The 27,849-nt window shown below is 43.1% G+C and overlaps 1 protein-coding gene across 6 annotated transcripts in view; it reads right to left on the reverse strand.

Annotated features, from left to right (window-relative positions):
* Positions 1-2,383: 2,383 nt before the first annotated feature.
* The window catches only part of SYNE1 (spectrin repeat containing nuclear envelope protein 1), a 414,665-nt gene continuing 389,199 nt past the window's right edge, over positions 2,384-27,849 (reverse strand). For 5 of the 6 annotated variants that reach the window (XM_054570132.1, XM_054570129.1, XM_054570128.1 and 2 more), the window contains 12 exons: positions 26,745-26,936; positions 25,303-25,636; positions 23,578-23,646; positions 21,701-21,843; positions 19,907-20,033; positions 19,144-19,355; positions 16,491-16,691; positions 14,845-14,973; positions 13,321-13,533; positions 12,218-12,310; positions 10,799-10,857; positions 2,384-3,315 (listed from right to left, as the gene is read on the reverse strand). In XM_054570132.1, coding sequence (XP_054426107.1) covers positions 3,075-3,315; positions 10,799-10,857; positions 12,218-12,310; positions 13,321-13,533; positions 14,845-14,973; positions 16,491-16,691; positions 19,144-19,355; positions 19,907-20,033; positions 21,701-21,843; positions 23,578-23,646; positions 25,303-25,636; positions 26,745-26,936 — 2,013 coding nt within the window. In that variant the 3' untranslated portion in view covers positions 2,384-3,074. The remainder of the gene's footprint in view (positions 3,316-10,798; positions 10,858-12,217; positions 12,311-13,320; positions 13,534-14,844; positions 14,974-16,490; positions 16,692-19,143; positions 19,356-19,906; positions 20,034-21,700; positions 21,844-23,577; positions 23,647-25,302; positions 25,637-26,744; positions 26,937-27,849) is intronic. The other variant, XM_054570130.1, reaches the window with a different exon arrangement.

Here is a 27,849-nt window from a genome sequence, read left to right on the forward strand (position 1 = left end):
GAAGCTGCTGTCACCTCATTTCCCAGGAGGGGACATTCCTGTTCCTCAGGCATTGCTTCCCCCCAGATCTTTCCCCTCTCTCTGGATTTCTTATGAAATCATTACTTTTAGTTCTAACCCTTTATTTCTCCAGCTTAGCTTTATAGATTTTATATTTCCTCGGCTTTTCTAAGATTTCCTGTTTGCTTGTGCAAATCGCATTACCAAAACATTATTAATTCTCCCTTTCTGGGTCAGTTGGTGGCCTCTTCGCCGTGCCCTTCCTCACCCACCACTCTCTTGGGACATCACACCCTAGGTGCAGGCCACCGCAGGGGGCGTGACAGTCCTCACTCAGAAACGAGAGCCTCTGTCACAGCCATCAGCCTCCTTTCATCCCCTTAATTTTCTTTCAAAACCCCCACTCATTCAGGAAGCTTGGCTGGATATTCTCTCCTCGCTCTCCCAGGCAGCTGCTCCTAAACGACCCCCTGTCCTCTCCCTCCGCGCGCTTAGGAAATGCAAGGGCCTGGGCAGAAACCCGAGCCTCACGTGTGGCCGCCTTGGTCCTTGCTCGACTGCTCGGATTATTCTCTGGGGAAAGCTATCACCTCATAGCTTCAAAGCTTACACTCACCAGGGCTTCCTGCTTTTATTTCAATATTCTGTGATTTAAATCTTTGACAATTTTAATAAAAATGTACATCATGCATCCCATGGGTTTCCAGAGAGGCACAAATGGGACTGTACTCTAAGATTTTTCTTAATCAAAGCTTTTTTTTCTTTTCCAGCCACATTTAACATTTGATTCTTCTGTGAGGGGAGATGCCTAATAAGTCAGTTCATTGCAATGTGGAGAGGAAACGGTTCTGAGGTCTCTGAGCTGGTCTTCCTCACGACGGTCCTGTCGTGTGGTGATTTCCCCAGCAGTGGCCATGTGTGCCTCTTGAAGGGCTGTGTTGCTCTAGAGGCAAAACCACAAACCCCAGGGATTTGGAGCAGCGACAGGGAAGCGAGTGGGGGGAACAAGGTCTGGAGAGTGACCTGTCTCAGATGGGGGCACCTGGCACCTTTCAACTCCAATCTCCACCCCTGCTCAGAGCCTTTCCAGAGGCAGGAAGTGAGAAAACATATTAGGCACAGGTGTGTCTTCTGTGGAATAAAACAGAACTCCAATCTGTTTCTAGAGTGAGATTTCAGGAGGAAGAAGAGAGAAGAGCCTGGCAGGAAAAGGCAGAACTCATGGGATAGAAGTACCACCTGAAGGAAGTTCAGGAGAGAAAATACAGTCCATCCTGCCATGCTCAGGAAAGTCTTCCCAGAGGAGGTGGCTGTGAGCTGTCCTGTGAGGGAGAAGGAGGCGTGAAAACAAAAAGATGGAGCTAAGAAGGTATAGAATGGAGTTTTTTCAACAGATAATGGGACTAAAACCACCTCAGGCGTCTGTTTAAAATACAAGCTCGCAGGCCACCCCTGCAATGTGAATAGGAGGTCTGCCCAGGGCCCAGGAGCTGGACAGCCCCCGGACCGCTAGGCGAGAAGGCGCTCAGGCTTCCAGCATCACGGGAGCTCCGGAAGGCAGGCTCAGGTCATTGTTGTGACTACCGCGGTCTGCTTCAACTCCTCAACTTTGAGCAGGACTTGCAGATCAAATACCTGCAGGAATCAGGCTGGTGCACGCAGTGAGAGAGGCTGATGGGATATTAATGGAAATGTAAACATTGTCTCTCCCTGCAGTTCAAGGAAAGGCAGTCACTTCGCTCCAGCAGTCACTGTCCATTCGGAATATGTGCCCAGGCCAGAGCTTTCCATTTGCAAGAGAAGCCTGAAACCTGGGTTTCACATGAATCCTCCTCCTCCGATGATTAGATAATGTATTAAAAGACCATGAGCACCCAACAACTCCATGAAGGCCACTAGTTGGCAAGATCAGAGGGGCAGAAGCAAATGTTATTGTATGTGGACTTGAATGATAGATGAAATTGTATTTCTTCTGATGGACAATGGAAAACAACAGAAGATTTGGGAGCAAAGAAGGCAGCTGAACAAAGCATGCTGTAAGAAAACTCACATGGCTCTTGTGCACCCTTGGGGTGAGGTGGAGAGGGAGACTCTCGGTCAGGAGACCATAGGAGGCTCTTCAATTGTGCAAAGGGAACGGAGAAAAAAAAAAAAAGGAGAGTATGAGAGATGCTGAGAAACAAGAATTGAGGAGATATAATTGGCTGTAGACCGAGGGGGGAGAAAGGAATCACCCTTATTCTTTAATGCATACTTAGGTTTCCATTTCATTCATTCTGCAGCCAGATAACTGAGGTAGCATTCTGCTCAACAGGAAAATTTAGAGTCATTTCTTTAGGGGAGAAATAAAGCACAGACAAAGTATTTTATAATATCTATAATAAATGCAAAGAAATCAATACAAACAAAACTTGGCTTTAGCAAACTGTACATACATAAATATCTTTTTCCCCCCACATAAAGCCTTCTGTGGTCTTATTTATTACATCCAGTTTTTCTTTATACTTTTTAAAAAAGTGCCTTTGAGATATACAGCTATGCTTCTAAAGCAAAGGTTAGAACATCATGCCCCAAAGGAAAAACGAGGTAAAAAGGAAGCTGCCATGTAAGCTTGTAAAAATTGTATGTTACAAGGTTCTAAAATCTCTTCAGCACTGGTGGGCTGGTAGAGTATTCGATGCTAGCGTGGTGCTCAGGTGGCATCATTTATCGAATGGACGGGGCACACAGTGAGAAAGCTGCCCAGACAGTGTCCTGAAGTCCTTGGGTGTGCAGAGGAAGGGCCAAAGGCCCAGCACACACGTGTCCAGGGAACGTTGGCAATCCTTCATCTCTTTAGTACAGAGGCCCAGAGTTTTCAGCAATACTTCTTCTAAACCTTCCTGTCTTCTATTTGCTCTCCTCCTGCCATTGTTGGTCATCCGCCTCCAAAGCCATCATTTGCACACACGGGCTAGAGCCGCCACGGCAAGGCCATTCGCCAAGACTCACATCCTCTTTTCACTCCTTCCAGGCGGCTTTGGGCCAAATCTTCCTTATGCCACCAGCAGCGCTGCAGGGAGCATCTGCGTGGTTCAGAGGGGAGGAGGGCCATTGGTGTATCTGAGCATGGGGTGGAACGACCGGGCAAAGTTGTTGGACAGGGCACAGCTGTAGTCTTCCTCTGACATGGGGACCAGGCAGGCGAGCCCGATGAGCAGCAGCAGGAGGAGCTGGAGGGGGAGAGCCGCTCGGAGCACTCGGAACAGGAACGCGCGGCCGGACCGGGCCGGCCGAGGCTCAGAAAGGGAGGAATCGGAGCCACCTTTTATGGACCTGAGAGAAGAAGCGACAGAAATAACTCAAATATCTCCTATGTTGGATGGATGCTGCTTCTAACACCCTCACCTTCCTGGAAGCTAACAGACCATGCCAAATACAACCCAACTTGGCGATCAGCGGCCAGCCTTCCTCAGCGTGCCCGGGTCACCTCCCACCACCAAAGGAAGAGTTGCTGGGCAACTGTACTGATAGAAAATTAACATTTAGTCAGTCAACTAAAGTTAACTAATTGAGTTCAAATTCCACCCCTTCATTTGGTAAAATATTTTCCATCAACAAAGATAATTGCTTTCTACATATCCTATCAGCATAAATTAAGGAGATCTGGGATAATTAAGATGTGGATGTTTGAAGCAATACAGTTTTGGTGAAAGACGACCGGGAGCCCCGTTAGCCAAAATTAGTTGCTGTGAGTCGTACGAAGTGTTCCGTCCAGTCGTCCGGGGTGCGCCAAAATCCACGCAGCGAGGAGGAGAATGGCCCCAGTCATTTTGCACAGACCCATAAAGCTTAATTAATTTCAGAGTGTACCCTGGTTTCATCTCGCACTGGATCAGCACTTGGCCCTGATGTCGGCGGGTTCCGAAACTGTGAACAGGGATGGCAGTGGAGTTGGTGTGCAGAGCGTTGAATGACTCAGAGTCTGGGCCGACCCTACTTTTTATTAGCTGTGAGTTTGGGAAACAGGCATGATTTTTCTAAGGGCGTCAGACTGTTGCTCTGCGGGCTCCTTCTACTCAAAGTTCCACGTTCGCCTGTCTACATTTGGGGCTTCCTATCTCCTAGACTGTGCATTAGAGAGTAAGCATGAATTCTCAATTGCCTAAGAAAGATGGCCTGTAGAAGACTGAGTATGGAAGTCAGTTCTGGGTGGGGTATCTATCTGTTAATGTTTTGTTTGGTTACTAGTAGAAAAGATGAAGAAAGAGAGGTTTTTTTACAAATGTTTATAAAATATTTTACAAAGAAATGTTTTTGTACACACACGCAACACGGCAGGAGCAAAAAGAATGGGTACTCATGAGACCCTCCCCCCCCACACACACCTACTATAAATTCTCTAATGATAGTAATATCACTAAGGACAGGGGCACTGAATGAGGGGCCATTGGAGAAACACAAAGGTGTGGAAACTGTATTGGTTACTCTGCATGTTTTTCTCCTAAGAAAACACTACGTTTCCAGCTGGACTACTCAAAACTCTTTTACTAAACCACCGGAGAAACATGGGAAACAAACAGACTGGTCCTCTGGAAGCTCCACACAGCCATGTACCCCACTGTGTTTTTAGCGCATGTAATGAAAAAACAAATCACTAGCCAAAATTGGGACTGTATTTCTTTTCTGAAAACTTCAACTAATGGCTGAGTAACCTTGAACTTGCTTCATCTCTAAGCGCCAGCCTTGTATTGAAAGCCTTCAAATTAGACTGGATGGTCTTCCAACTTGAAAGTTCTGTGTTTTATACATTTTATGCCTTCTACTAATTAGTCAGTATAAGTATTCTGCCAGCTGAGAGGCCACAAGCATTCAATCACCATCTAGTGGTCAAACTGATTAACTGCCTTCATGCTAAGACCAATGAGCATGCTATTCCTAATGAGCTGAACAGGAAATCTGTATATTTTGTGAAATGCAGTAGAGGATAAAAGAAGAATGTCACATACTTGTCAATAGAAGGGTAAAATAGGAAATTCTTGAGTTTTCTAATTATAAAATGTTCATGTTGAGAGAAGGTCTTAGGGAGTATATAGCCCATCTCCTAATTTTGTAGATAAATTGCTGAGGATAATTAACATTTATTTTTCTAATTACTAGGCAACATGTTAAGCACTTATCTTAGGTCCTCCAATCCCCAGAACAGTCCTCGGTGTGCTTGTTATCTTTGCTCTCTAGATGTTGAAAAGGAGGCTCAGAGAGGTGAAGTAAGGAGTGACTTACAGCTTGCAAGTGGCAGAATTAAGATTTCAACCCTGGAATTTTATCTCCCAGAATTTGGACCCTATAGACTTGCCCCAAATCCCACAATTAAAGGAGGAGATCTAGCAAGGACTCAGGGTCCAAAGTCCCTGCCTACCATACTCTCTGCAAGTTTTTTTGTTTGGGGACATGAATGAAGATCATCCAGGTTATAGTATGTCACGGGTGCCTTACATGTAGAAATAAAGAGAAAATATCTGTATCCTAAAATGTTTGGAAGTGAGTAGTTTCTTCACGTTGGACATAAACGCCTCATGGTATTAAACAGATTATCAAGTCAGTGCACAGACAGGAGGCCATTTTGTTTTCAGACGGTTGCACAATCCTGGCCAAGCAACAGAGTCTCCCTCCGCTCTGGCCTTCACATTTCTCATTTGCAAAGAGGAAGGGTGCATTAATATCCTAAAATATTTCTGGCTCTGACAGTTTATGAATTCAGTGGTTTGTCTTAAATTGTCCTAAGAAGGATGGGATAGTTGCCTGTGAACTCTGGGTTGAATTTTTCTGCAAGATCCCTTTCCATTTCTCTTACAATGTACCCTGGCAAACAACACTCCCCACCTGTCACTGGATGAGTTATAACTGAAGCACAGAAGAGAGCTCCATGCTTCCTCACTATTCAACGTTTAAAGAAAACAAGAGAGATTTCTGACTTTTCTTTTTTTTTAAGGAAACACCTAAGGACATTAGTGATGGGTAGATTTATGCATATAACTGACAATACAATCTGACTGACAGAGCTGAGTAGTCCTCCTTTTTTTTTTTTTTTTTTGGTCAATTATTAGCTTCTTTGAGCAATTAAGCCAAAGCTCAAGATCAAAACACAGGGTGCTCAGTGACTAGTCCACTCCTGAGAACAACTGGAAAGGTCACCCACTTTGGAATATGGGCTCCTGTGTTACAGTGTCTGTTGAAGGACATGGCACATTTAACAGCATCAGAGCACTTCTTATTAAAGTTTAATGATCACGTGCCTTCTAAGGTTGAAGAATGTCTACCTAAGGAGAGGAAGTGGGCTGAGGTAGGGACAAAAAGGACACACAGTTCTTAGTAGGCTTCCAGGAGGTTGACTGCTCTTGGAAATGCCCCATTTATCTACCGAAAACAAGGCCACCCCCTTGGGGCAAAAACCAGGGTTTCAACATGCCCAAAGTTTTAAAGCTTCTCATACCAACAGGCTAATTATACCAGGGTAAAAGGGTACTTTTAGTATTTATCTATTGACCTAAAAATCACTGCAGTTTCAAGAGTCTTGGGAAATTCAACAAGGGAAAGAACAAAGACACTAGTTACTCATCACTCTCCAATGGCCTTATTACATAAACGCAATAGATGCCAGATGATATTATGTCTATAAAGGAAAAATTAAATGTGTGAACTTATTCAAGGAAGTTAATCTATGGAGATATTTCAGATAATCTGGCTCAGCAAAAACATGCTTATTCTCATAAGTAAATACCTATTTTATTATTTTTCTCACTTCCCTCGCTCATTCAAATTTCTGGGTAAATAACTGCCTAGGGGTGGTTTCATCCCTTTCCCCAAAATACATAGAGTGGTGGAAGGAGGCTGTTAGGGGAGAAAGCTGTACATCACAACACCCTACCCAGAAGGAAGCATGACCAAGAGATGCGAGAAGCCTGACCACTGAGCAGAGAGAGTAAGACTCATCTCAAGAATTTTACACAGTGAAGGAAAATAAAATGGGTTAATTCTGTGCACACCTCATTCAAACACAAAGGAAGCTTGAAATTCATTTTGTTTCTTGTTAGCTAAGATGGCAGTGCAGCAACAGGAATTTACTGTGAGAGATTATCTAGCTTGTCTATGATTTGTTGCCTACTCTCATGTGTACAGTCTTGGTTTCATGGATACGTGGTTCAGAAGACACATTTCCAGAATCAGTTTAGGATTTCAGTCTCCTCTTAATTCCAGGCTGAGTAGCCTGGTCCTAAGCTTTCTTGGACAGCCTGTGGTAGCTGCGGCCCTGGAACTGTTATTTCAAGTTCTATCCACCAAGAGCCCTTCAGTGGAGTGGAATGGTTCACAACTTAGAACCCATCCAGAGTCAGGTAGACCTGGGTTCAAACCTGAACCTTCACGCCTCTGATCATGCATGTCCTTGTCTATAAAACATCAAGGAGATGGTGCGAGGGTTAAATGAGGTAACAGATACATGGTGCTTAGCATAGTGCTTAGCACACATTAAGTGCTAAATTAATGTCAGCAATTTATTATTATCTGTACTATGAAAGTAAGGGTGTGCTGACTCACACCCTCAAGGGTGGGCTGGATTTGGCCTTTTCTCCTGGGAACCATTCCTGATTTACTAGCAGTGCTTTCAAAGATGTGATGAATTTCCCAACATGCTCAACAGTTCTCGGGAAATACTGGGGCTGCAAAACACTGGCAATGGGAAGCTCAAATGCTATTAAAGAAACAAATGGGAACTGTACTCTATAGCTGTCTTCGGCACAGGTGGGGGGCCTGCCCTACAGGCCAGACCACTTTAGGCTAAGGCTCCCTGAATGCTTTGAATAAACAGATCCCCAGGGTGGAGTCGGGAGGAAAAGACTTGAAAGAAAAATTTCACAAGAAACTGAATAGTGTTTTCAGTGAAACCTTGCTGTACATGCAAAAACCCGGCTGTGGCCGCTCCACTCCGTTTGGCTACCTCGAGTGCATTTTAAAATGAGGTGTTTTTTTCCCCTCTCCAAATATTTCAGCCAGTTATTTGCCACTTCTCATTCTGTCTTAGTTCTCGTGTGGAAGGTGCCAGAGACCGAAGGTGCCCTGGGGAATTTTGCATTTCGCAATTCTAAGCTTTGGAATAAAGTCATCAACTCACTCCATCCAGACTACAGAGAAGTGATTCCTTTGCCTTGCTGGAGACTGGAGTAAAATCTTCCTATGTGTCAAGTTCAATGACTCTACAGTGGAGTTTCGAAGAGTTATTAGGATCAGGTTAGATAATTTTCAAGTCAAATGTAGAAAAAAAGAACCAGGTGGACCATCATAAACATTGCTTCAAAAGCATGATTCTTAAATATGTGTAATCTCAAAAATAATGAGCAGTTATTATAAATGTATGCAGGGATGTTTTTCCAAATATTTGTTATTTTAAAGAGTCTTGGGGAGCTTCTTGTAACTGTTTTAGGGTATCTCTTCATTCTGACACATCGCAAGTCTTTTAATGGCAGAAATCATATTGTATTAATCTTGTAGGGCCAGGGCCTAAACACAGTAGCATTAACCCATATGTAGCCTTAAAATCTTATGTAGGAAGACATAGAACAGTGACCATAAAATCAAACTGAAATACATAGCAAGAAAGCAACTGATATTATTTATATATGACTTTAAACAACAAAAAGAATATAAGAACCTCTCCCTTCAAACTAATACCCAGTTTTTTCCAATTCAACCTCTCTCCTCTCTCAGGAAGAAGACAAGCCTAACATTTTCTCATGCAGTTTGCTGAGGTCAAGCTTCTAAACTGTTTGTGCTTCTGCAATAAGCTTTCAAATTTGCTGGACCAGTGCGAGATCAAACACAAGGCACTCTCACGCCTCAGTGTAAAGGAACACCGTGACAACTTGGATCGTGAGTGAAGTTCATTCTTTCCCAGCAGATTCTGCCTTTTATTGTCAAGGTTGGGTGCACCCCAGACAGAGGTGCCAAGGAGGTAAGGAGGCCAAGAATGTTCAACTGCAACCTGTCTGGCAAGGTGTTTGAGGAAGTCTGCAATTCAAGCGAAGATCATTCGTGTTCCAGCCCCTGTAAGCAGCAAAGTGAGCCTTGTGCTGTGTGCTCAGAAGGATGTTACTCAACGGCGCTGGACAGAGCAGAGCTGAGAGGTGCCTTGCGGGTGTCACCATGAGAATGTGGCTGTCCCAGCCGCAAAGCCCCATTAGAAGACATGCTGTAGCACTGTCTGCCCTAAGGAACAACGTCTTTGATATTTTCAGGTCACTTGCGCAGCTGTCTGGAATAACTGGGGGAGCGGACCAATGCAGTATCTGGAAACCCACAGGTGGTTGCCTATGGTGTTGCGTTATGTAAGAGCTTTCTCCTTTCTCATCGCCATCATTTATGTCAACCAAAGCCTTGACCTCTGGTACCCTAAAAGGATGTTCCGTAGCAGTACGTAGCCACAATTGCTTGTGGCACACTGGCAATTTATGTGGAGAAGATGGACCCTATAACACAGTGATCTGTCTATGGAATGACTGTTCTTTCTTGCAGGGGCCTAAAAAAACATCAGAGCACCTGCAGATGTCATCATCACCTTCAAAAATCCCTGTGAGTTTTTTTCATTCCTGTTTCATTACTGAAATTTTGTTAGGGACCAAGCATCCCCTGCCGCTAAAACTGTCTCTAAACCAAAGGGAGAGAAAAAAAAAAACATAGTATAGGGAGGCTTCAACCCAGAAAGCACATCCAAATACATTCTGCATTACTTCAGCCGAGTGGGAAGGACCAAAGAGAAGAGCCCGTCTCTCCTGCTCCCAGCTGCAAAACCATGACTGTTACCCAGGGGTTGTTCCCGATTCCACACTTCCTCAGCCCCCACCTTCCTTCCAGGAACTTTGATTCCAGCTCAGTGGTGATAAGTCTCCAGAGGGGCAAACTACTTTAACAGTGAACTGCTTGGGAGTGGAATGAAAAATCAGCTCCGAGGACAGTGTTTTCGTGTTTAGACAGCTGTCTGGGGAAGCAGGCACTGGTTAGGGAGAGGGCGGGGGAGCACAGACATCACACCAACAACGAAGAAGGCGAAGCGCCGCTAACTGCAGAAACGAGGGGCTGTCGGCAGCCAGGCGTGAGGCACGGGTGGCAGCGTGAGCAGGCTCTGGGGCGCTGGGCGCTCCTTTGCAGAGTGAAAGAGCTTGCCAAGTGTCAGGAAGGTGAGTGACTGAGTGTGCTGGCTGAAGAGAGATTTTAGGGGAAGCAGAGGAGGGGAGGTGTTTATAAATTTTAAATAATACCAAATTAGGACTTGCCATTTGGAGAATCCCAAACCCACAATCTGGATAAAACGTGAAAATAAAATAAAAAGCTGGGGATGTTAGTATATTTTATTCAGATTTGTGGGTTCTGGAAATGGTAAAATAATTCATTGATCGAATACGTGTCTTATTGTAAAATCTAGAAATAAAGAGGATGATAAAACTCTGCCACAATTCAAAAGCAGCTATGTTATTCATTGTACCGAATCCAAGGTGCACAAAGAAAGTCATTGGATGAAAAGTACCAGCGGTCTGTGTAACATTAACCAAAATTTTGGTGGGGTCCAAATATTTTCCGCTCTGAGATTCACTTGTGCTTTCCACTGAGAAAAGTTCTCTTCCAATTTATTAAGAAAGTGTGTACACCGAAATGAACAATTTCTCAAATACCCTGAGGCAGACCCAACATAGGCCTACCGAAATCATGGGCAATTTTCATCATCCTCTTGGAGTTCTAGAACAGTGTGGAAACCAGGAGAATAAGGTACCTGCTATGTGGACTGTTGACAGAGGGTCCAGGCTGTGAGAGACTACATTTGCCTCGTGGCTGTTTGCAATGAACAGGGGTAAAGAAAGAAGAATGTTCAGTCCAGGCAAATAAAGACAAGCTACTGATGAAAATTAAACTAAAAGTGCGGCAAAGGAAAAATAAATCAAACATAATGATCAGTACCCATGACTAAGGAAACTGGCTTTTCTTTTGTGGAAAAAAATAAAACAAATTTACATCTATGTTATTAGTCATTGAAGAAACAGAGAATGGGATCTGAAAGCCCCCACACACAGTGGGTTTATTTTCCCCTACTTTTCACGGTAGAAACTAAAGTAACTGAGTGCTAGCCAAGAATCTCTGTATATTTACTCACAATCAAAATCAAGTTCAATATACCATGCCACACCATATTTTTTTATCTTCTAGAACACCAAAACAGTACTAAAATTCTTGATGAATAAAATATAATAACAATGGTAATATGAAATTTTTCTTTGTGGAGTGATGACCTAACAAGTTAAATACTCAAGTTAAATAAAGGCTAAAATTTGAATTGAAAAGCCAGTATTCCTTCACATTCTTAAACTAGGATCTATAGTAAGCTAGTGAATGCAGTAAAAAAAAAAAAAAAAAAAAAAAAAATCCTAAAAAAGGTCACAACATTTATCAGCATAGAACTTAAAAGTGTTTATCACAAAAAAATACACATGAAATCAACACTTCTAAAAACTAAGAGAAATGGAATGATAATAAAAATGAATGTAATCATAAAGCAGGACAAAAAAATAACAAAAACAAGCTTCTAATTACACAGAGAAATCAAGGTATAGAGGGTGGCAGGGGTCGAATTTGCCTTTGTGTGCCAGGGAGACAGCAGCTCCCATGGGCCTCGCGGGCAGGCAGCACAGTCTCTGAAAACCTTCAGGACCACTCAGAGCTTCTTTGCTTGAGAGTCAACAGAACCTCCGCTTATCTTACAAGTTCAGTGGCCTCATGAGACGCCTTTGTCCACCTCCAGCTGAGGCACCCTTTTCAGCGGAGCCTATTTTTTTTTAGGTGGACGATGGCAGTGGTGGTCTGAAGGAAGGAGCCACCAAAGGGACCAGCGAGCACCGTTCTAGAGACGGCCCTTGGAGCAGGGGAAATAATTTGTCTCCCTGCGTACCAACGACGCGTGGAGCCCTGATTCATTTGAAAACCAGAACCACTCTTTTCCGTTCCTGGGTGCAGGTGGTTAGGGCAAGTGGCAGGGTGGAAGAAACAGTGCTTCGCTGCGTCACTCTGCGACAACCCCTTCTGCATGGGGACTCCTGCTTGGGGAGAGGGGAGTGTTGAGCCTGCGGACCCTGGTAGGTATAGATACTATCACTCCCTCGTGTCCCCTCCCATGGGCTAATGACCAGTGGACAGTTACCGTGCTCTGTCTGTTTGGGGTGCTTCTTCCTGACGTAGGACTTACAGATTCCGAGGTGTCCAGCTCATCAGCAGAAGACCAGGAGGACAAATCCTATGTAGGAAATAGATTCTTTTGATGACTCCACATCCCAGAGCCATGAGGGCTCTGCAACATACAATGTATTTCCTGCCCCATCCCCAACCATTCCCCCATAAAAATCAAAGCATTCAATCCTTGGGAAAAATAGAGTCAGACAACTACAAGATCGGAACATAGTTCTTCTAGTGTATTGGGCTTTCCTGGCTGTTCAGTTTGTCTCTTTTGGAAAATACAGCTACAAGACTGTTGTTACTATGTCACTTGGAGCTTTGTTATTTCTTAGTGACATGGGTGTGAATGAGCTGAAGTGGAGGAGGTGAAGGAACCTGCCTAAGAGCTTCAGGTTCCTCAGGCCAGAGAAACCAATTCATTTGAATTAGAAACAAAAGAGAGTTGCCCAGGAGCCTGTCAGCATCAGAGAAATGGTATTGCTTTCAGCCCTGCTGTACCTTGGAGTAGATCGTTCTTTGACATCTTAAAGGCAGGCAAACTGTTTGTGTGTTCATAACAGTATTTCACAACTGAATGAAGTTTCACCGGGCAACTCTGTACTGCAAATGCATTTCTCCAAACCAACACTACTACCACAATGCACCAGATTGATGGGGAAAAAAAAGAGCAGAGGACATTTTCTATGGATTAATCACTGTTTATGCCAGGAGAATTCAACCTCTTGGGGTGAATCTTGTGCAGTGATTGGTTGTGATTTATCATAGCCCTATTATAGAAAACATGTGATTTCTTAAATAAACAGGGTAAAATAAAGTGCCACAATAGTGGTGGAATAAGGTCAGCAGTAACAATTACAGGAGGTCTCTTGGACATAATGGGATGAAAGCAGAGCTTTCTGATACAGATTTATGGGTCCCTTTTTTGCTCTGAGACAGGATTTGCAGGAACCTTGATGGAGAGTGGACACTCTGACAAGCGTTACATTTGAAGGCTTTCTAAAATGAATAAAGATGACACTTCTTGGGTACCTGGTAAGAAATGCTACCCAAGGAGGTCTGCTTAGAGCTTACCTGCTGACTACTTGACATGTCTAATAACTTCTCCAGCTCCTTGAGGTGACGGCTGACTTCCTTCAACAGGAGTTTGAGCCGATTTCCAATCACGTGGACTTTTTCTTTGGCTTCTAAACAGTCTGTACCTTCAGCATTCACCAAGAGTTGGCAAGACATGTCTTGCAGTGAGGCCACTTTGAGTTGGGATTCCAGTAGCTCATGCCTTATTTGCTGTGTATAGTAAGAAATATTTTTCTAAGAACTTTTGATAATTGGAGAAAGTCTCTAATGGGCAGGATGACATCACTTTAGCTTCCTGGGTAATTAATGCTTGAGCATCAGAATGCTGTGCTCATGCAAGGGAAGACACAGCTGCCCACGGCTTTCAGGAATCAGGGACCTGTGTTCTACTCCAGCGTCTGCCAAACACATTCTGTGAGACCCCTGGACCTTCCTGACATGAGTTCTCTCCTTTTGGGAAAATGATACTTTTTCCTGCCTGGTCCACTGTAAGTATTCTTGGAAGGTTCAAGTTAGTAAGTATAGGTGAAAGTACTAAAAATATAAAGTATGATGCAAATGAGATATAAGATATTCTTTTAAATAGAAGAGTAAAACATTACCATAAGCATATCAATCCTCAGGTGTGTCTAGGTATACTCTGATATCTGTTTAAGATTTTAAAAAGATGTATGGGTGACTCATCATTCACAACTTAAAGCCTGAGGTCAAAGGTCCAGTGAAAATGCAGTCACACAGTTACTTCCTCTTGGGTCTAAGACCTTTATCGTACTGAATTAAAAGCTACCAATTCTGTAGGTTAGGTGAGTGAGTGTTAAATATTAAGAAATAGCATTTTAAAAATACAGAAAGCGACAATATTCAAACCATTTTCTCCTAATGGAAAGCAAAAAAAAAACAACAACAACAAAAAGAACTGTTTCTTTATCTTCTAGAAAATCACTTAGTGCACTGTACATTATATTGTGCAAAGTTTTTGTATAAAGAATCTACACAGAAATTCCGCAAGTTTCCTTTTGAATTTAGTGCTAGAAAAAGTTTCTTTCTCCTTGAGAAGTTGTCTGCTTTCTTCTTGTCAGATAATGAAAATAAGTGAACTCATCACATTTCTCTTTTGCCTTAACTTACAGAAACCTTGGTGTCAAGGTTAATGATGAGTTTGGTACACTTATAAACCACCTGATATTCTTTTGGGACACAGATGTAACAAATACAGTTTAAAATAAAAATAAGTGTAATTCACCAAAGACCTGCTTTAATAAAAACAAGTTAATTAAGATTAACACCTCTAAGATTTCTATAATTGAGCAATGATCTTAGAATCAGATTTTAAAGCTAGTTGACGTCATCCTCTATGCACGTTTGCTTCACAAAAATTGGAAAACCTAGGAAGTAAAGTAAAATTAACTTAGAGACTATAACTAAAAAGGTAAAAAATAGTACCGCTGACATTCTTTTTCTGTAAATGAAATGGATGGCTGCTAAAAATGACCAGAGGCTGCCTGAGTTCACACATCTTACCGTAAGCTGTTTGTGATGGTCCTGAAGTATCTCTGCATCGAGGTGAGAATCGATAGGAACAATTTCATTTTTCCTTCTGTCGATGTTCTCCAGCATAAGAAGCAAAGAATGACTCATTTCATGGAAATCCTAGGAAAAAAAATAGAGAACATAAAATCATCTTGAATAATGCATGTTTCTTTCTCTTGCAGCTTAAATTTCCATTCTTTACAACTGCTACCATTGGCAAAGATACTGTATTTTACTGTGTATAATGAGCACGTTTTTGTTCAAATTTTTGAGGGAAAAATAAGGATGTGCATTACACATGGGTATAATGATTACATACTATGGGCATAATGACCCTGTGTATAATGTGCACAAAATGTGGGTACTCATTATACACAGCAAAATACAGTACATTGATTTTAAGATCTTAGACACAGCTCCTTTCTGAGGAAGGTACTTGCACTGTATTAATTATCTAAGTTCACATTCTTACTAAAAGCATTTAATTAGTTACTTGGGGGAAAATTTAAACACAGGGAAAATTTAAACATAAGGAAAATGGGTCCACAATACAAAATACTAGAGAAATTTCTGGGGCTATTATGTAGTTTGTAAAGAGGCAATCCTGCTCCCCTCTATTCTCCTCAAATTTAGATCTTTCCATCTTTTAAAACCTAAATCCAATCCCTTATGTCTTTCATCCATCCATTTGTTCATTCACTTATTCACCATAAAGTTCCTGAAATCTCCACTGTGAAAGGCACTACTAGGAGTGGCTGCAAGGTTGAAACAAGAGCTTGGGGACCTGCTTTCAAGGATCAGGTGCTCTGGACACACAGATGAATCTGGCAAGCAGGCTTCACATCCTGAAAAGGGTGCCTTCCTGCTCAGAATACAATCTCAACTCCTGGCCAGGACCTACAAGGCCCTGCGTGATCTCGTTCCTGACCACCATCCTGACCTTTCTTCTCACTCCCTGCCTCTCACTGCACTCTGGTCGCACTGGTCTCTTTTCTGTACTTAAAGACAAGAAGACCTTTCCATTTGTCCCATCTCCTTCATGGAAACATCCTTCCATTGTCAGCTGAAAGAGCCATAGGACTTCCCTGACCACCTTTCCAAAGTGGCTTTTTTCAATTACTCTTATTGACATCTATAGGGATCTTGTTTAACCATTTAACTGCATTTTTATTGTCTGTTTTCCGCAATAAAAGTAGAGGTTGTGCTGTATCTTGACGGCTTAGTGCAATATTTTTTTGGACAGTGGACCCTCGGTCAATGTGGTCTGAATGAATGAGTAAGCATTTGTAATGCTCACTTTAATGGTCAAGAACGGTCTTCCTGTGTGCGTCATAAGGAGCTGTTGAAAGAATGAATGAAAGAAATGAATGAGTAAAAGAAGGAATGGTGGGCTGAGATAAACTTGTGAAAATAGTCTCTTGTCAGCTGGACAGAAGATGGGGTCTAGCTGCTTTGAACTCCTGTTCACGTGCACAAATTCTCCAATAAAAGGAAAAGTCTGGGCACAAAGTTATCTCACTCAAATAATGACTTAGGGAGCAACGGCTCCCCTCTAGTGACCTTGACAAGTCAAGTCACAGACTCCGCTACACGGGAAGCATTTGACTGGAGCACGGCCCGGCCAGAGCCCCACGGACCTGACACTGCATCAGGGCGTCCTGGAGCAGACCCCGCCACTCGTCCAGCAGGGAGCACACCCGGTCCCAGCGCGCATTCATCTGGGTCAAGCGATCCTGCAGAGCCTGGCTCTCCTCACTGCCAGTCCGGGTGAACTCGGAGCTGCACAGGTTGATGGAGAGGATCACGGCTTTGCGGTGGTCCACAGCTTTCTGGAGCTCCTGGAAGGAGAGAGGAGGACGGCCGCACAAGGAAAAGAGTGACAAAAATATTTAACGAACAAGTCTGAGACCTTTGGAAATGCTTCACCCAAATAAAAAGATCCATTAACTAAAACTAGCTGTAACAGGATAGCTGCATAAGATACAGTGAGTTCACACCGCTGAGGACCACACGGCAGTGAAAGGAAATGATTCAGATGCACACTTGACAACACAAATAGATTTCAATAAAATCCGATGCAGAGTCCAAGAGTCAGACATGTGCAATGCAACAGCATTTTCGTGATTTAAAATACATGTGCACACACATAAGTCTACCTTTTTCACAAATACGCAGGAACAGAGACCACTCATTACATATTGCAGAATGGTTTCCGTGGGTTTGAGGAATGAGGATTAAGAAACCGCACGTGTGTGGAGGGGAGAATACACACATAAAATTAAGAGGAACTTTGCAGGACCCTGCGGCAGCTGTGACCCTGAAATAAGCAGTACGATGAACTCAATGCCTGGCGCGGGGTTTTTAACAACAAAACAAAACAAAATCAGGCTACAAAAGTTCTGAGCAGAGGAGATGTACTTTTGTTCCAGCATAAGAATCCAGTTTCAGTATGTCAATGCTACTTAAAGTTCCGAGCATGAGAATAAAATGGGAGGCTTGGTCAGAAAGCAGATTCCCAGGCCCTGGCCCCCCGCTGTTCTGACTCCACAGGCACAGAGAATGGCCCACAGGCCGGGGACACAGCCCATGTCATAGGCCACCTTCCCGTGATGGTTAAGAGAAGGAATTGGGTATTTCATCAGCTAACCAACTGAGCTGGATTACACACACACACACACACACACACACACACACACACAACAGACAACTGTTTACTTCATGTATTTCCTAAAAGTCTAAGCTAAATTCCAGGAACGTGAGCACACGATTTTGTACTAATAATTGAGTAACTGGGTGCTGCTTAAATATCCCCAGATCAAGTTAGGCTCAGTGATCTTGTAAGTCACATCTACTCAGGCTATAGTTTCCTATAATTTCTCACGTTTCTGTGATGTTTCCAAATTGTCTTAATTTTCAATTTTCAATAGATTCTTACCATACCAAATGTAGATTCAACCACAGAGATAGCATAAGATCGAGAGATATTGTGGAAAGATACTTGGTTATTCCACAGATTTATCCTCAGAAAACTAAGGATAGGACTCTGGGGATGGGTGTGGAAAAGGGTGGCTTCATTTTGGGGGTTTTCTTTTTTTTTTTTTTTTTGGTCACACAGGCTGATTGTCAAAGTCTCACTTCTCCACCCCAATCTCACTTAGGTCTCAGGCTCTGGTCAGCATTTGCTTTATCACCTTTATAAGGAATTTGGTTTTAATGCAACACTGCCTTACATTTTCCCAGAGAGATACTAAAGGAATTTAAGCACTCTGGAGAAAAATGCATTTTATAATCCAGATATAACGTAAATTGCATCTCTCATCTGACACTTCATCCTGAAATTAATGGAGCTGATGTAGAGGATCATTTTTCTGTTTGAAAATTTAAAACACAACCACCATCAAAGCAAGCCACAAAAACATCACCCCCAGATAAACAGCACACACTGAAACCAGAGAGACACAAAAGCAGGGCACTCAATCCTTTGAGCCTGGAGAGTCTGGGTAGGTGTATTCTGAAGAATAGCACACCTCGATGTTCTCCAAACAAAAAGACAGGATCCAAAGAGCTGTTAAAAAGAAACTGAACTCTCAATCCACAGCACAAAAGTCTGCATGCATCAGTGCATTTCAATAGCTGGGTTAAGGAGGGCTTCTAAGATCCAGAGACAGAGTTAAAGGAAGTTATCTCATGTACTACATCCATACAGAAAATGTCAGGTGTTTGATCACAATTACTCCACAGTTTTGTCTTGTTTTATTCATTACATGGAAAATTGCTTCTGCCATTACTATAGACTATTCCAGAAGTTCTGCAGAATCCGGAATGTCAACTGACTTCATTAGGTTTCCATAAACTCACACAGATCAAGTCTTGGAGAGGATTTATCTCTAGCTCTAGATAGAGACTTGTAGGAACCTGGTAATAATGTCTTGATTTCCCTTAGAAGAGGTGAAATAGGTCCTAGAGGTACCTGGGTGGTTCATAAAGTTTTAATTGATTCTTTAAAAATACCAATTCATTAATTCATACATGATTATTTACTTGGGGGGACTACTTCTCCAACATAGGCCAAGCTCCTTGCCCCCTCCCCAAACCTTGTCCAGGGACGCTGGCGCGAGACAGTGGTTGTGGGGGGAGGTAGGAGAGCATTCATTCGTGCCCTTCCTTCTGCTGGTAATTTCCCTGCTGCTGTATCACAGCAGCAGAGCTAGAGCACATGGCTCCATCTGCCCAGGGGCTGCAGTGGCAGCTTTCTGTCTGGCCATGTGGGACAGGCCCGGGGCAGCCTACCTTGAGCTTTTTGATTTGGAGCTCGATGGACTGGATGTCAGTGCTGAGCTCCAGGCGCCGTAGCTGCTCCAGCTCCTCCTCCGTTGCCCCCAGCCAGGTCCAGATGTTGTTCAGGTCGGAGCCGAACTGCTGCCACTTCTGGAGGTTCTGTTTCATCCTCCGCTCCTTGCTCAGGGCCTGTGCCTGGATGAGCTCCCATCGGTCAATCACACCTGGCAAGACATGACGTACACACCATCTCAAGGCATTTCCCCCACGTACCATATTCAGGAAATGCTGTAAACATGGCTTGGTGGCTGACTCTGAAGAACAACAGAGGGAAAAGTAATTCCACTGGGCATTTATGTTGTCAGCTGTAAACAACAGTCATAACTGTGTTCTTCCTATCTGCATATTATATGGTAATGGTAATGGAGTAAAAAAAAAAGTGAGCTACATAGGGCTTAACATTATAAAGAGCTTTATAATGTTTAGCAGCAGTGTGCATGAAAATAACATTCAATTCTTCCTTGATTTCAATTCTAGAATTCTTTCAATGATTTCTTTCTACAACAGAGCTCTGAGAGCATACATATAAAACACCTGACGAGTGATGTTAGAGACGGTGCTTTGAAATAGATGGGGCGCTGCCCTCTTCTGCCACAGGAGATCAGAGGGACACAAAGAAAAGGTCTCAGGATGGAAAAGTGTAGAATGAGGTGAGCAACTCTTGGGTGCCACAAAGTGCTTCCACTGTGGCTTGAACCGGGCTGTGCTCACTCACCCGCCGTCTGGGTTTCAGTGCTGTCCAGGTTCACAAAGCCTGGGAAATTCTCCTCTTCCTCCTTCAGCTTGTGCTCCAGCCTCCTCACTGAGTCTATACTGCCACTGCACTCGGCCAGCAGCTTCATCTGTTTGGATGCAGAAAACAGGCCCTGTCACCCAATTCTCCCATACCCGTGAGTGCAAGGGCTTCTGGGGAACGTAGTCTTGTAGTTCCTCAAAAAGGACAGTGGCTGTGTTTTACTTCTCTGTGCCACTCAGCTGTAACAAGGTCACATTAAAAAGCATGCTTCCTAAACATGTGGCACCTTCATATCTACAAAAAGCAATGTCTGGAAGATAGACACTGCAAGAGTGGTTTCGCATGAGAAGTCCTCAAACTGTCTTTGAAATTTATGAATCAAGACAGACTAAACCCATCTTGGATTTAAACTCACAGACTTGAGCTGGTATTACATTACACAGTTTTTGGCAAGTTGCTCCCTCTTTCTTAAACTGAAAAGTGGAAACAATAACACTACCACAAATCTCAGAGGAACACTTTTGCATTAAATAATTAAAATACTTAAAATCATAAAGCAATATTAAAACCAGCTGTTTCATGAGAATTAAGTCTTGTTTAATAGGTTTTAAGGGAATACATTCTAACATCAAAAGAGAAGCTTCCAGCTCCATGTTTAGTATGCACAGTATTCAAAGATTAAAAGAACAAATCATTTCAAGGCACCACTGACCATAAAGCTATCTTTCAAAGCCTTTAACAAATCGCATTGCTATTAAGTGACTTTGATAGCTTTTGACTGAAGGTGAGTAAAATCTCAGTGATGTCAGCACGGTCCTCAGAAAACTATATTATACTTCGAAAAAAAAAAAAAAAAAAGGTTTCACTGTAATAGAAGTCAGTATAGTAGGTCAAATTAGACAGGAAGTAAACTCATAATGGATCGTTTTTCTGTGATCTCATGATGAAGATATGAACATCAGCATATATAATTAGAATGGTTCTCTGGTTTTGAAAAGCACCATGTGTGAGTTGTTATTAGACTTCAGGAAAATGATATCTCTTTCTTTTCACTAGGAAATCTTAGTGGTGGGAAAAGAAGCTATGAGGCATGGAAGAGAGTTACTTTCAGATTCTTTCACTTAAATATGTGTAGGAAAACAGGCGGTTCTCTGGGAAAAATTAATTTGGTTAGTGACTTGAGAAGAGCAAATAAAGCCATTGCATACTTTCCTAAGAGCTTAAAAAACAAATAAAAAAGCAGTAACAGTCACAATCTCTTGCCATCTTTTTCACAAATTCCTCCTGTTTGGGTTGTTTTCTGTGGAATGAACATACTAAAAATGCAGGATAAAAACATTCCCAAGGCCATCCAGTGAATCAATCAACCCAGGAAAAGAACTAAACAAATTCCCTGTTAGTAATCTGTTAGCTAAAATATGTTGCGCCAAGTACCGTGGTCCAGACAAACATTATTAGCTGACTTTGGAAAAGTGCCTAATCACTTTTGGAAACCAAAGCATTTTGTTGCTTTCAAATAAATGGATCTCACTAAATTCTCGGTGTCACAGAACAGGCTGGTCATTACAGTAGGTGAGTGGGCTTGAACATGGTGTTTGACTCAAAAGGTAGCCTGCTAACAGGGCTATGTTTTGCCAATCCACGCCTGCGAGTTCAAGGGCAGCATGATGTTTGGTGAGCTCAGAAAGCCCTTGTGCCCCAGACAAATTGTTCTTTGACACACAGCCATGATTTCCAGGTACCTGCTTGGATCCCGGAGGTCAGGATACTCACGTAGCCGCGGTAGCTGGCGTCCAGCTCCGGTCCTGTGGGAGTTTTGCTGCGAATGACATCTTCGGTTTGCTGCATCTGAAAGCGGCTGTCATCCAGGGCTTTGTCCAGTTGTCGGAGATGTGATTCTAAGGCACTGGGATCCCCTGTAGTGTCAACCATAAGACGTTTTACAAGTTCGCAAGCTTCACATTGAAGAATATAAGAAATTATTTCAGTTAAAGCTGCATAGAAATGGCGCGTATGTGGGTAGTTATAAAGCAAGGTTAGTACTAAGGTGCTGGTAGGTTAGAGATTTGAATGATCAGACTAATGAATGTGCTTGACTAAGAATCCTAGCTGATTGGATATTGCAAAAGGGCCCTGCAGCGGGTCCTCACAGCCCCTGTGTCTGCTCTCTTTGACAGCTGATCCCCTGAAAAATCTGCATGTTGTGAGCTGTGTGGAAGGCCTTTCCAAAAACCTTACCTTGGGGGTCAAAAACCTTGGGGGGAGTGGTGTCTCCTCCCCAATAACTATGAGGCAGTTACTTCTTCTTTCCCCTCTGCAATCACTTACAAAGCAGAAAAAGATATGTCCTCTCATTTTTCTTTCTGCGTCTCAGTACAAGATAGTGCCACTATGTGCCAGGTGGCCGTGCCACTCACTCAAGGCATGGCTTCAAGTTAACCAAGAAAAGACTAGCTTAAGATAGGTATGCATGGAAACACCAAACTAGCAAGGACTTGCTTTCACGTAAAACTTGAATCAAAACCAGGAGAAAGCTAAGATTTTCTTATTAGCATTTCCCTCTAGGCTTGCTCTTACTCATAGCCCAGAACTTCTGGCTCATTCTCCTTTCAGAGACGTAACACCCTTTAGCAAAATTATTTGTGTGCATGAGGGTAGGTGCGTGCGCGCATGTGTGTGTGTGTGTGTCATGCAGTTTTTTTATTTGGACAGGAACATTGATTATCAGAGTGAAGCTAGCACAGGGTGAAAGCAGAACACATATTAGTAAGCCTTATGAGTTTTTTTTAATTTAAAAAAAGGTCTTCTAAATACACCTGGGAGAGGCCTCTTACTGGGAATCACCCAGGCAGAGTTATCATTTCATTAATGGTACCTTGCTTCCTGTCCTTTTGTTTTTCTTCAAAACCTAAGTAGAAACTAATAACCCTGCAGTTCAGTATCACATCACTGCATTCAAACCCTACTCTGCACCCTCTTCTTAATTAGTGACCCTGAGCTACATGTAGTTTGCCTAGCGCAACGTCAAGCAAAACTGGTTTCCTTTTTCTTTCCTTAATTTTTCTTGTTTCAGGAATCACTGCATCCTGAAAGGAAAATCTGGGTCTTAAGATATCATGGAATACATTTTTCCTTTGAAATCATCTTATATGTGGTTAAGACTTATGAAGTAGAATTTACAGAGAGCCTAACCCCTGGTCTCGCTCCATATCTAATAAGCGACCCCTGGGATGAGAAGGATGAGCAGCAGGCCCGAGGTCACACAGGCAGCCTATTGGATTGGGACCAGGGCCCTGTGCCCTGGCTCTCCAGCCAGAGGGAGGTGGGTGACCCATTGCAGTCATGAAGTCAGAGCTGCTGCTGTCAAACAGGGCGCTAGGGCGCCGAGGCTGAAGACCAGGCACCGCAGGTCTATCTCCACTCAACAAGCTGAGAAGTTTTTTGCCACCCTTGGTTATTCAAATCCTGCTTTTGGTGTCGATCAAACCAAATCCAATTTGTTTTTGTTTGTTTCCCTGGTACAGCAGACAGAGAGGGAGGTTCTGCCTTAACACGCTTGTGCCACGGAGCTGTGAGAGGGACAGGAGTCGCGCTAAGAAGGGGCTGGTTGCAAGTGACGCAGGGCGGCTGGCTTCGTCGGGAATGCCTACCAGGGCTATTTCTGATGGCACTTTCTGTGAGTTTTACATAGGCCTCAGGACTCTCGGGGATCATTACATCTGCAGAGAGAGCACAGTCTAAGTTGACAAGCAAGTTCTGGAAACATGGATTCCCTTGTGGCAGGAAAGCAACCCGTCTAGGGAAAAGTAGGAAGTTGGTCGTCAGAGCCAGACAGCTATTGAGTGCACAGGGTGTCAGCACGCTCACCAAAGCTTCCTGGGGTGAACAAGAGAAGGGCTCAACGCTCACAAAGGGTGTTTTATGAGCCAGACACTGTGTCAAGCTCTCATTTATCCTACTGGGCACACGGGAGTGTCATTACCACATCATCGATGGGAAAACTGATGTCCACAGAAATTGTTACTTATCCAAGTTTCAACAGTTAATAAAGAGGCAAAACTGAAATTTCAAGCCCGACAGTCAGATTCTAGAGCAGCGCTGAAAGAGGCCAATCATGGGAATGTGAGCCACATATCTTGCTTCAAAGGCTCTAGAAGCCACGTTAAAAAAGCAATGAGAAATACCTGAAAATAATTTTAATACTCTATTTTACTAAACTAATATATCCAAATTATACATGTAATCAACAATGTTTAAGATTCTTTCTTTGTGTAAGTCTTTGAAATTCATGAAGGCATGTAATGTGTCTGACACAGCAAATATCCATTGCTGTCACCTTTCAGTGCTCAACAGTCACAGCGTGGCCGGTGGCTACATATGGAACCACGCTGCTTTAGATACCAAATGCCTGACTATGAGACCGTACGATAAAGACAAAACAGCAATGAGAGAAACCACATCTTTCACCAAGAGGCCCAAGCCAGAAAATCGTCTCAATCCCAAGTCTATCAACCATGAGTTACAGAGGGGACTTCTTATGATTTGTCACGTCCCTGTCATTCTCACTAGCTCCAATGCTGCTTCTGCAGTTCAGGCTACCATCCCATCTCTGTCCTGGAGTATAGAACGTTTCCATTGTCCGTTTTTTCCTCCCAGTGCACTCTTCTCCATATACTATGAAGGCAGGTTCCTTGCAAACATGCATCTGAACACATCACCTCCCTCCTTAGCGCCCTGCTGGGGCTCCCTGTTACCTTCAGGATAAAAGCCAAATTCCTTCCCATGTGAACAGGCTGCTTTATGGACTGGGTCCTGGTTTGCCTTTCCACCTCTTCTTTGACCACTCTGTGATTCCCAATCTACGGCCTTGTCATTCTGGACAAACTTCGGGTGACCAAAAGTTCCGTAGCTAGTCTTAAGGCTGTGATGGGTGCCCTCTCCTTTCCTCCTGTGAATGTTGCTGCATCCACCTAACCAACTCTTACTCACCTACCAGGTCTCAGCTCAAGAGTGCCTTCCCTATGGCCATTCCTCCGAGTTCTCGGTTACCTGCCCCTTGGTTGTGCCCTGTACCTCCTGTGCACATTCCTATCCTAGTGAGAATGTGCCTTGAGTGTAAGGAAAGGAACTGTGTTTTCTCAGTATTTAGCAAAGCACATGACACATAGTCAGACCTTAGGTATCTGTGGGATAATCAATGGCCATGCCAACTTTCATATTTCATAATCCTATGAATATCCAATGTTCCCTTATGCACAAGTTCCCCTAATGGGAGAAGGCAGAAGAGGATTCTGCTGAGCTTACATGTTTGCAGTACAATAGTCACTCCTTTTTGTTTGCTTTCATGCTGGCATGTAGGAAGAACTCTTGCCTACCTGATAAGCCAACGGCTCCCCTGCGGTAGAAATCTTTGTCTTCTTGACCCTCTTCATCCTCAGAGGTCAGAGTTCTGGACACGGCAGACTCCAGGTCACGGCTGAGGTCGTAGTCATGGTCCCACTCCAGGGGGATGGAATCCACACTGGCAGGGGTGTCTCGTCCTGACCGCTCGCTCCGGAGGGGCTGGGCAAGTGAGAGGGAGTGGTTGGAGGAAGGCTGGGGGGACAGCGCGCTGTCCGCAGAGGTGTCATGCCAGCGGAGGTCCGAGAGAGCTGCGGAGTCATCCAGCTGCAGCTCCCGGTCGGAGAGGTCATGCTCGTCATCTGGGAGCTGGAAATGCAGTCAAGCCAACTGTTACCGCAGCGATCAGACGGGCCCTTGCCGCTGCCTGTTCTGCCTCTCACCAAATCTCAGAGTGCAAGCTTATCTGGGTCACATTCCTGCTTCAGAGGGGACAATTCTAAACTTCCTATCATCAAGTCCATAAGAATCTTGTGATGACCCATGGACATGGACAACAGAGTGGAGATTGACTGGGAGTGGGGGCTGGGCTGGGCAGAGGAGGGCAAAGGAGGAAAACCTGGGACAACTGTAATAGAATACCAATAAAATCTATAAAATTAAAAAAAGAAATTTGCAATTAGAGTAATTTTGGGAGGGAAAGCAAACAATAAAAGAAGTAAAAACCCAAGAACACAAAAAAAGAAAAGAATCTTGGGATTGCTTCTAAAAGCATCTTATAAATTAACAAAGCCACAGTTTTATCACCACTAAAATACAAATAACATTAAAACCAACTTCAAAGAATTGGTGTAGGATTAGATAATATAACGTAAATAAAGGCAACCTAGTACTGTGCTTGCAACACAACACGTACACAATGGCACATGCCGGGAACAGAAGCAAATCATTAATGAAATCTTAGCTGGTCCTTTTTAAACTTATGTCCCAGATACAAAATACATTTGAACACAAAGTGCTCCAAATATCCTAATAGCAACTTCTCAACATTAAGATGTGATTATGGTAGCAATTAGGGAAAAAGAAGAGAAAAAAAAGTCAACAAAACAACCTTATCAACTGAGCAACTATTTATATTGCTCACTTCCATCTCCTTGCTTCCTCTAGAAGCTTACCTTACTTAGAAGATACATGCCCAGTACTTTTTTAAGCTCTGCTTAGCTATCCTCATTTCATGCCCCAACCAATCCTTTCTACAAGGTAGGTACTGCTATTAAACCAGTTTTACAGTGGAGGAAACTGAGGCATGATACGTGAAACAACTTGCTGAAGGTTACGTACCCAACACAGGTCAGAGCTGGAGCTGGAACCCGGGCACCCTGCACCCAGTGCCTGGGCTCTTGGTCCCAACGCTACCTAACTCCACATAATTAATTCTCTTTAAGTTTAACGACAGTGAAAAAACAATGCTACTTACAGGCAGGCGAATCAGTTTCTTGTGGTATCTTTCCACGCGCCCGAAGACCTCCTGACAGTAGCGCCGGAGCTCGTCCAGCTCCTCCTCAATGAGCGCTGCATCCAAGGGCTCGCTCTTTTCAATCAGCTGTTCTCCCTGGGCAATTATCTGCTCAATCTTGCTGTGGTTCAATGAAATTTCCTGCTGGAAGGCCTAGGGAGCACATGTCTCATGTAATTTTTACTGCTCACGTTGACATGAAATAATTATAAGACACATATTTAGAAAAACCACCTCGGGGATATTGACTTTACTGTATACAATTGAAAAGCTAAGGGGCTATTACTTTATACAGTGAAACATAAAAATTTTAAATTAGAATATGAATTGCAAATGGAATTGTTAGAACTTCATGACCAGAAAAGGTGCCGCTGGCCAATAAAATCTACTACCAGGGACAGTGTGAGCAGCAAATCACAGGAAAAAACACTCAAACCCATTATAAAGTTGATTGCACTGGTTGTCCCTGATGAAAATCAATTGTCATTACAGTGCCACTGAAATAAATGAACACTTTAGAGAAATAGACTGAATATTTTAATTTCAGATTTCTTGATTGTACATCATCCATGACTAAGAGAAACCAAGCAAATGACAATTTCACAAACTCTTCTCAGACGATTTTTAGTGTTTCAGGACATAAGCAGGAAAGATTAAAATGATTTGAAAAATATAGAATTTTGGAGGATCATTTAGACTCATTCTACATGGTTCAAAAGAGTTAAGTTACTTAGGACAAGTTTCAGGGGATAAATTTTAATTCACAAAAATAAATTCTGGAATAATCAAAACTGTCCAATAACAGAAAGACCATGAGGGGAGATGAGAAGGCAGTAATAAAATAAGTTCTATGACTCTACAAGAGTCAAAAAAAAAAAAAAGGTTCAACTACCACATGGAGGAAGTTTCCTGCTAAAGGTTTTAAACACTGATTTTCCTGTAAAACAAATTGGGAGAGTAAGGGTGGGAGGGGCAGAGAGAGGGGACAGAATATAGCATTAACTATTTTATGATTTTTTCATCCTGATAATATAAGATTAAGGGTAACTTCTCTGTTTATTATAAT

The sequence above is a fragment of the Pteronotus mesoamericanus genome, unplaced genomic scaffold, assembly GCF_021234165.1.
Source record: "Pteronotus mesoamericanus isolate MK-2021 breed Mesoamerican mustached bat unplaced genomic scaffold, CSHL_Meso_final contig_20, whole genome shotgun sequence".
Lineage (NCBI taxonomy): Eukaryota > Metazoa > Chordata > Mammalia > Chiroptera > Mormoopidae > Pteronotus > Pteronotus mesoamericanus.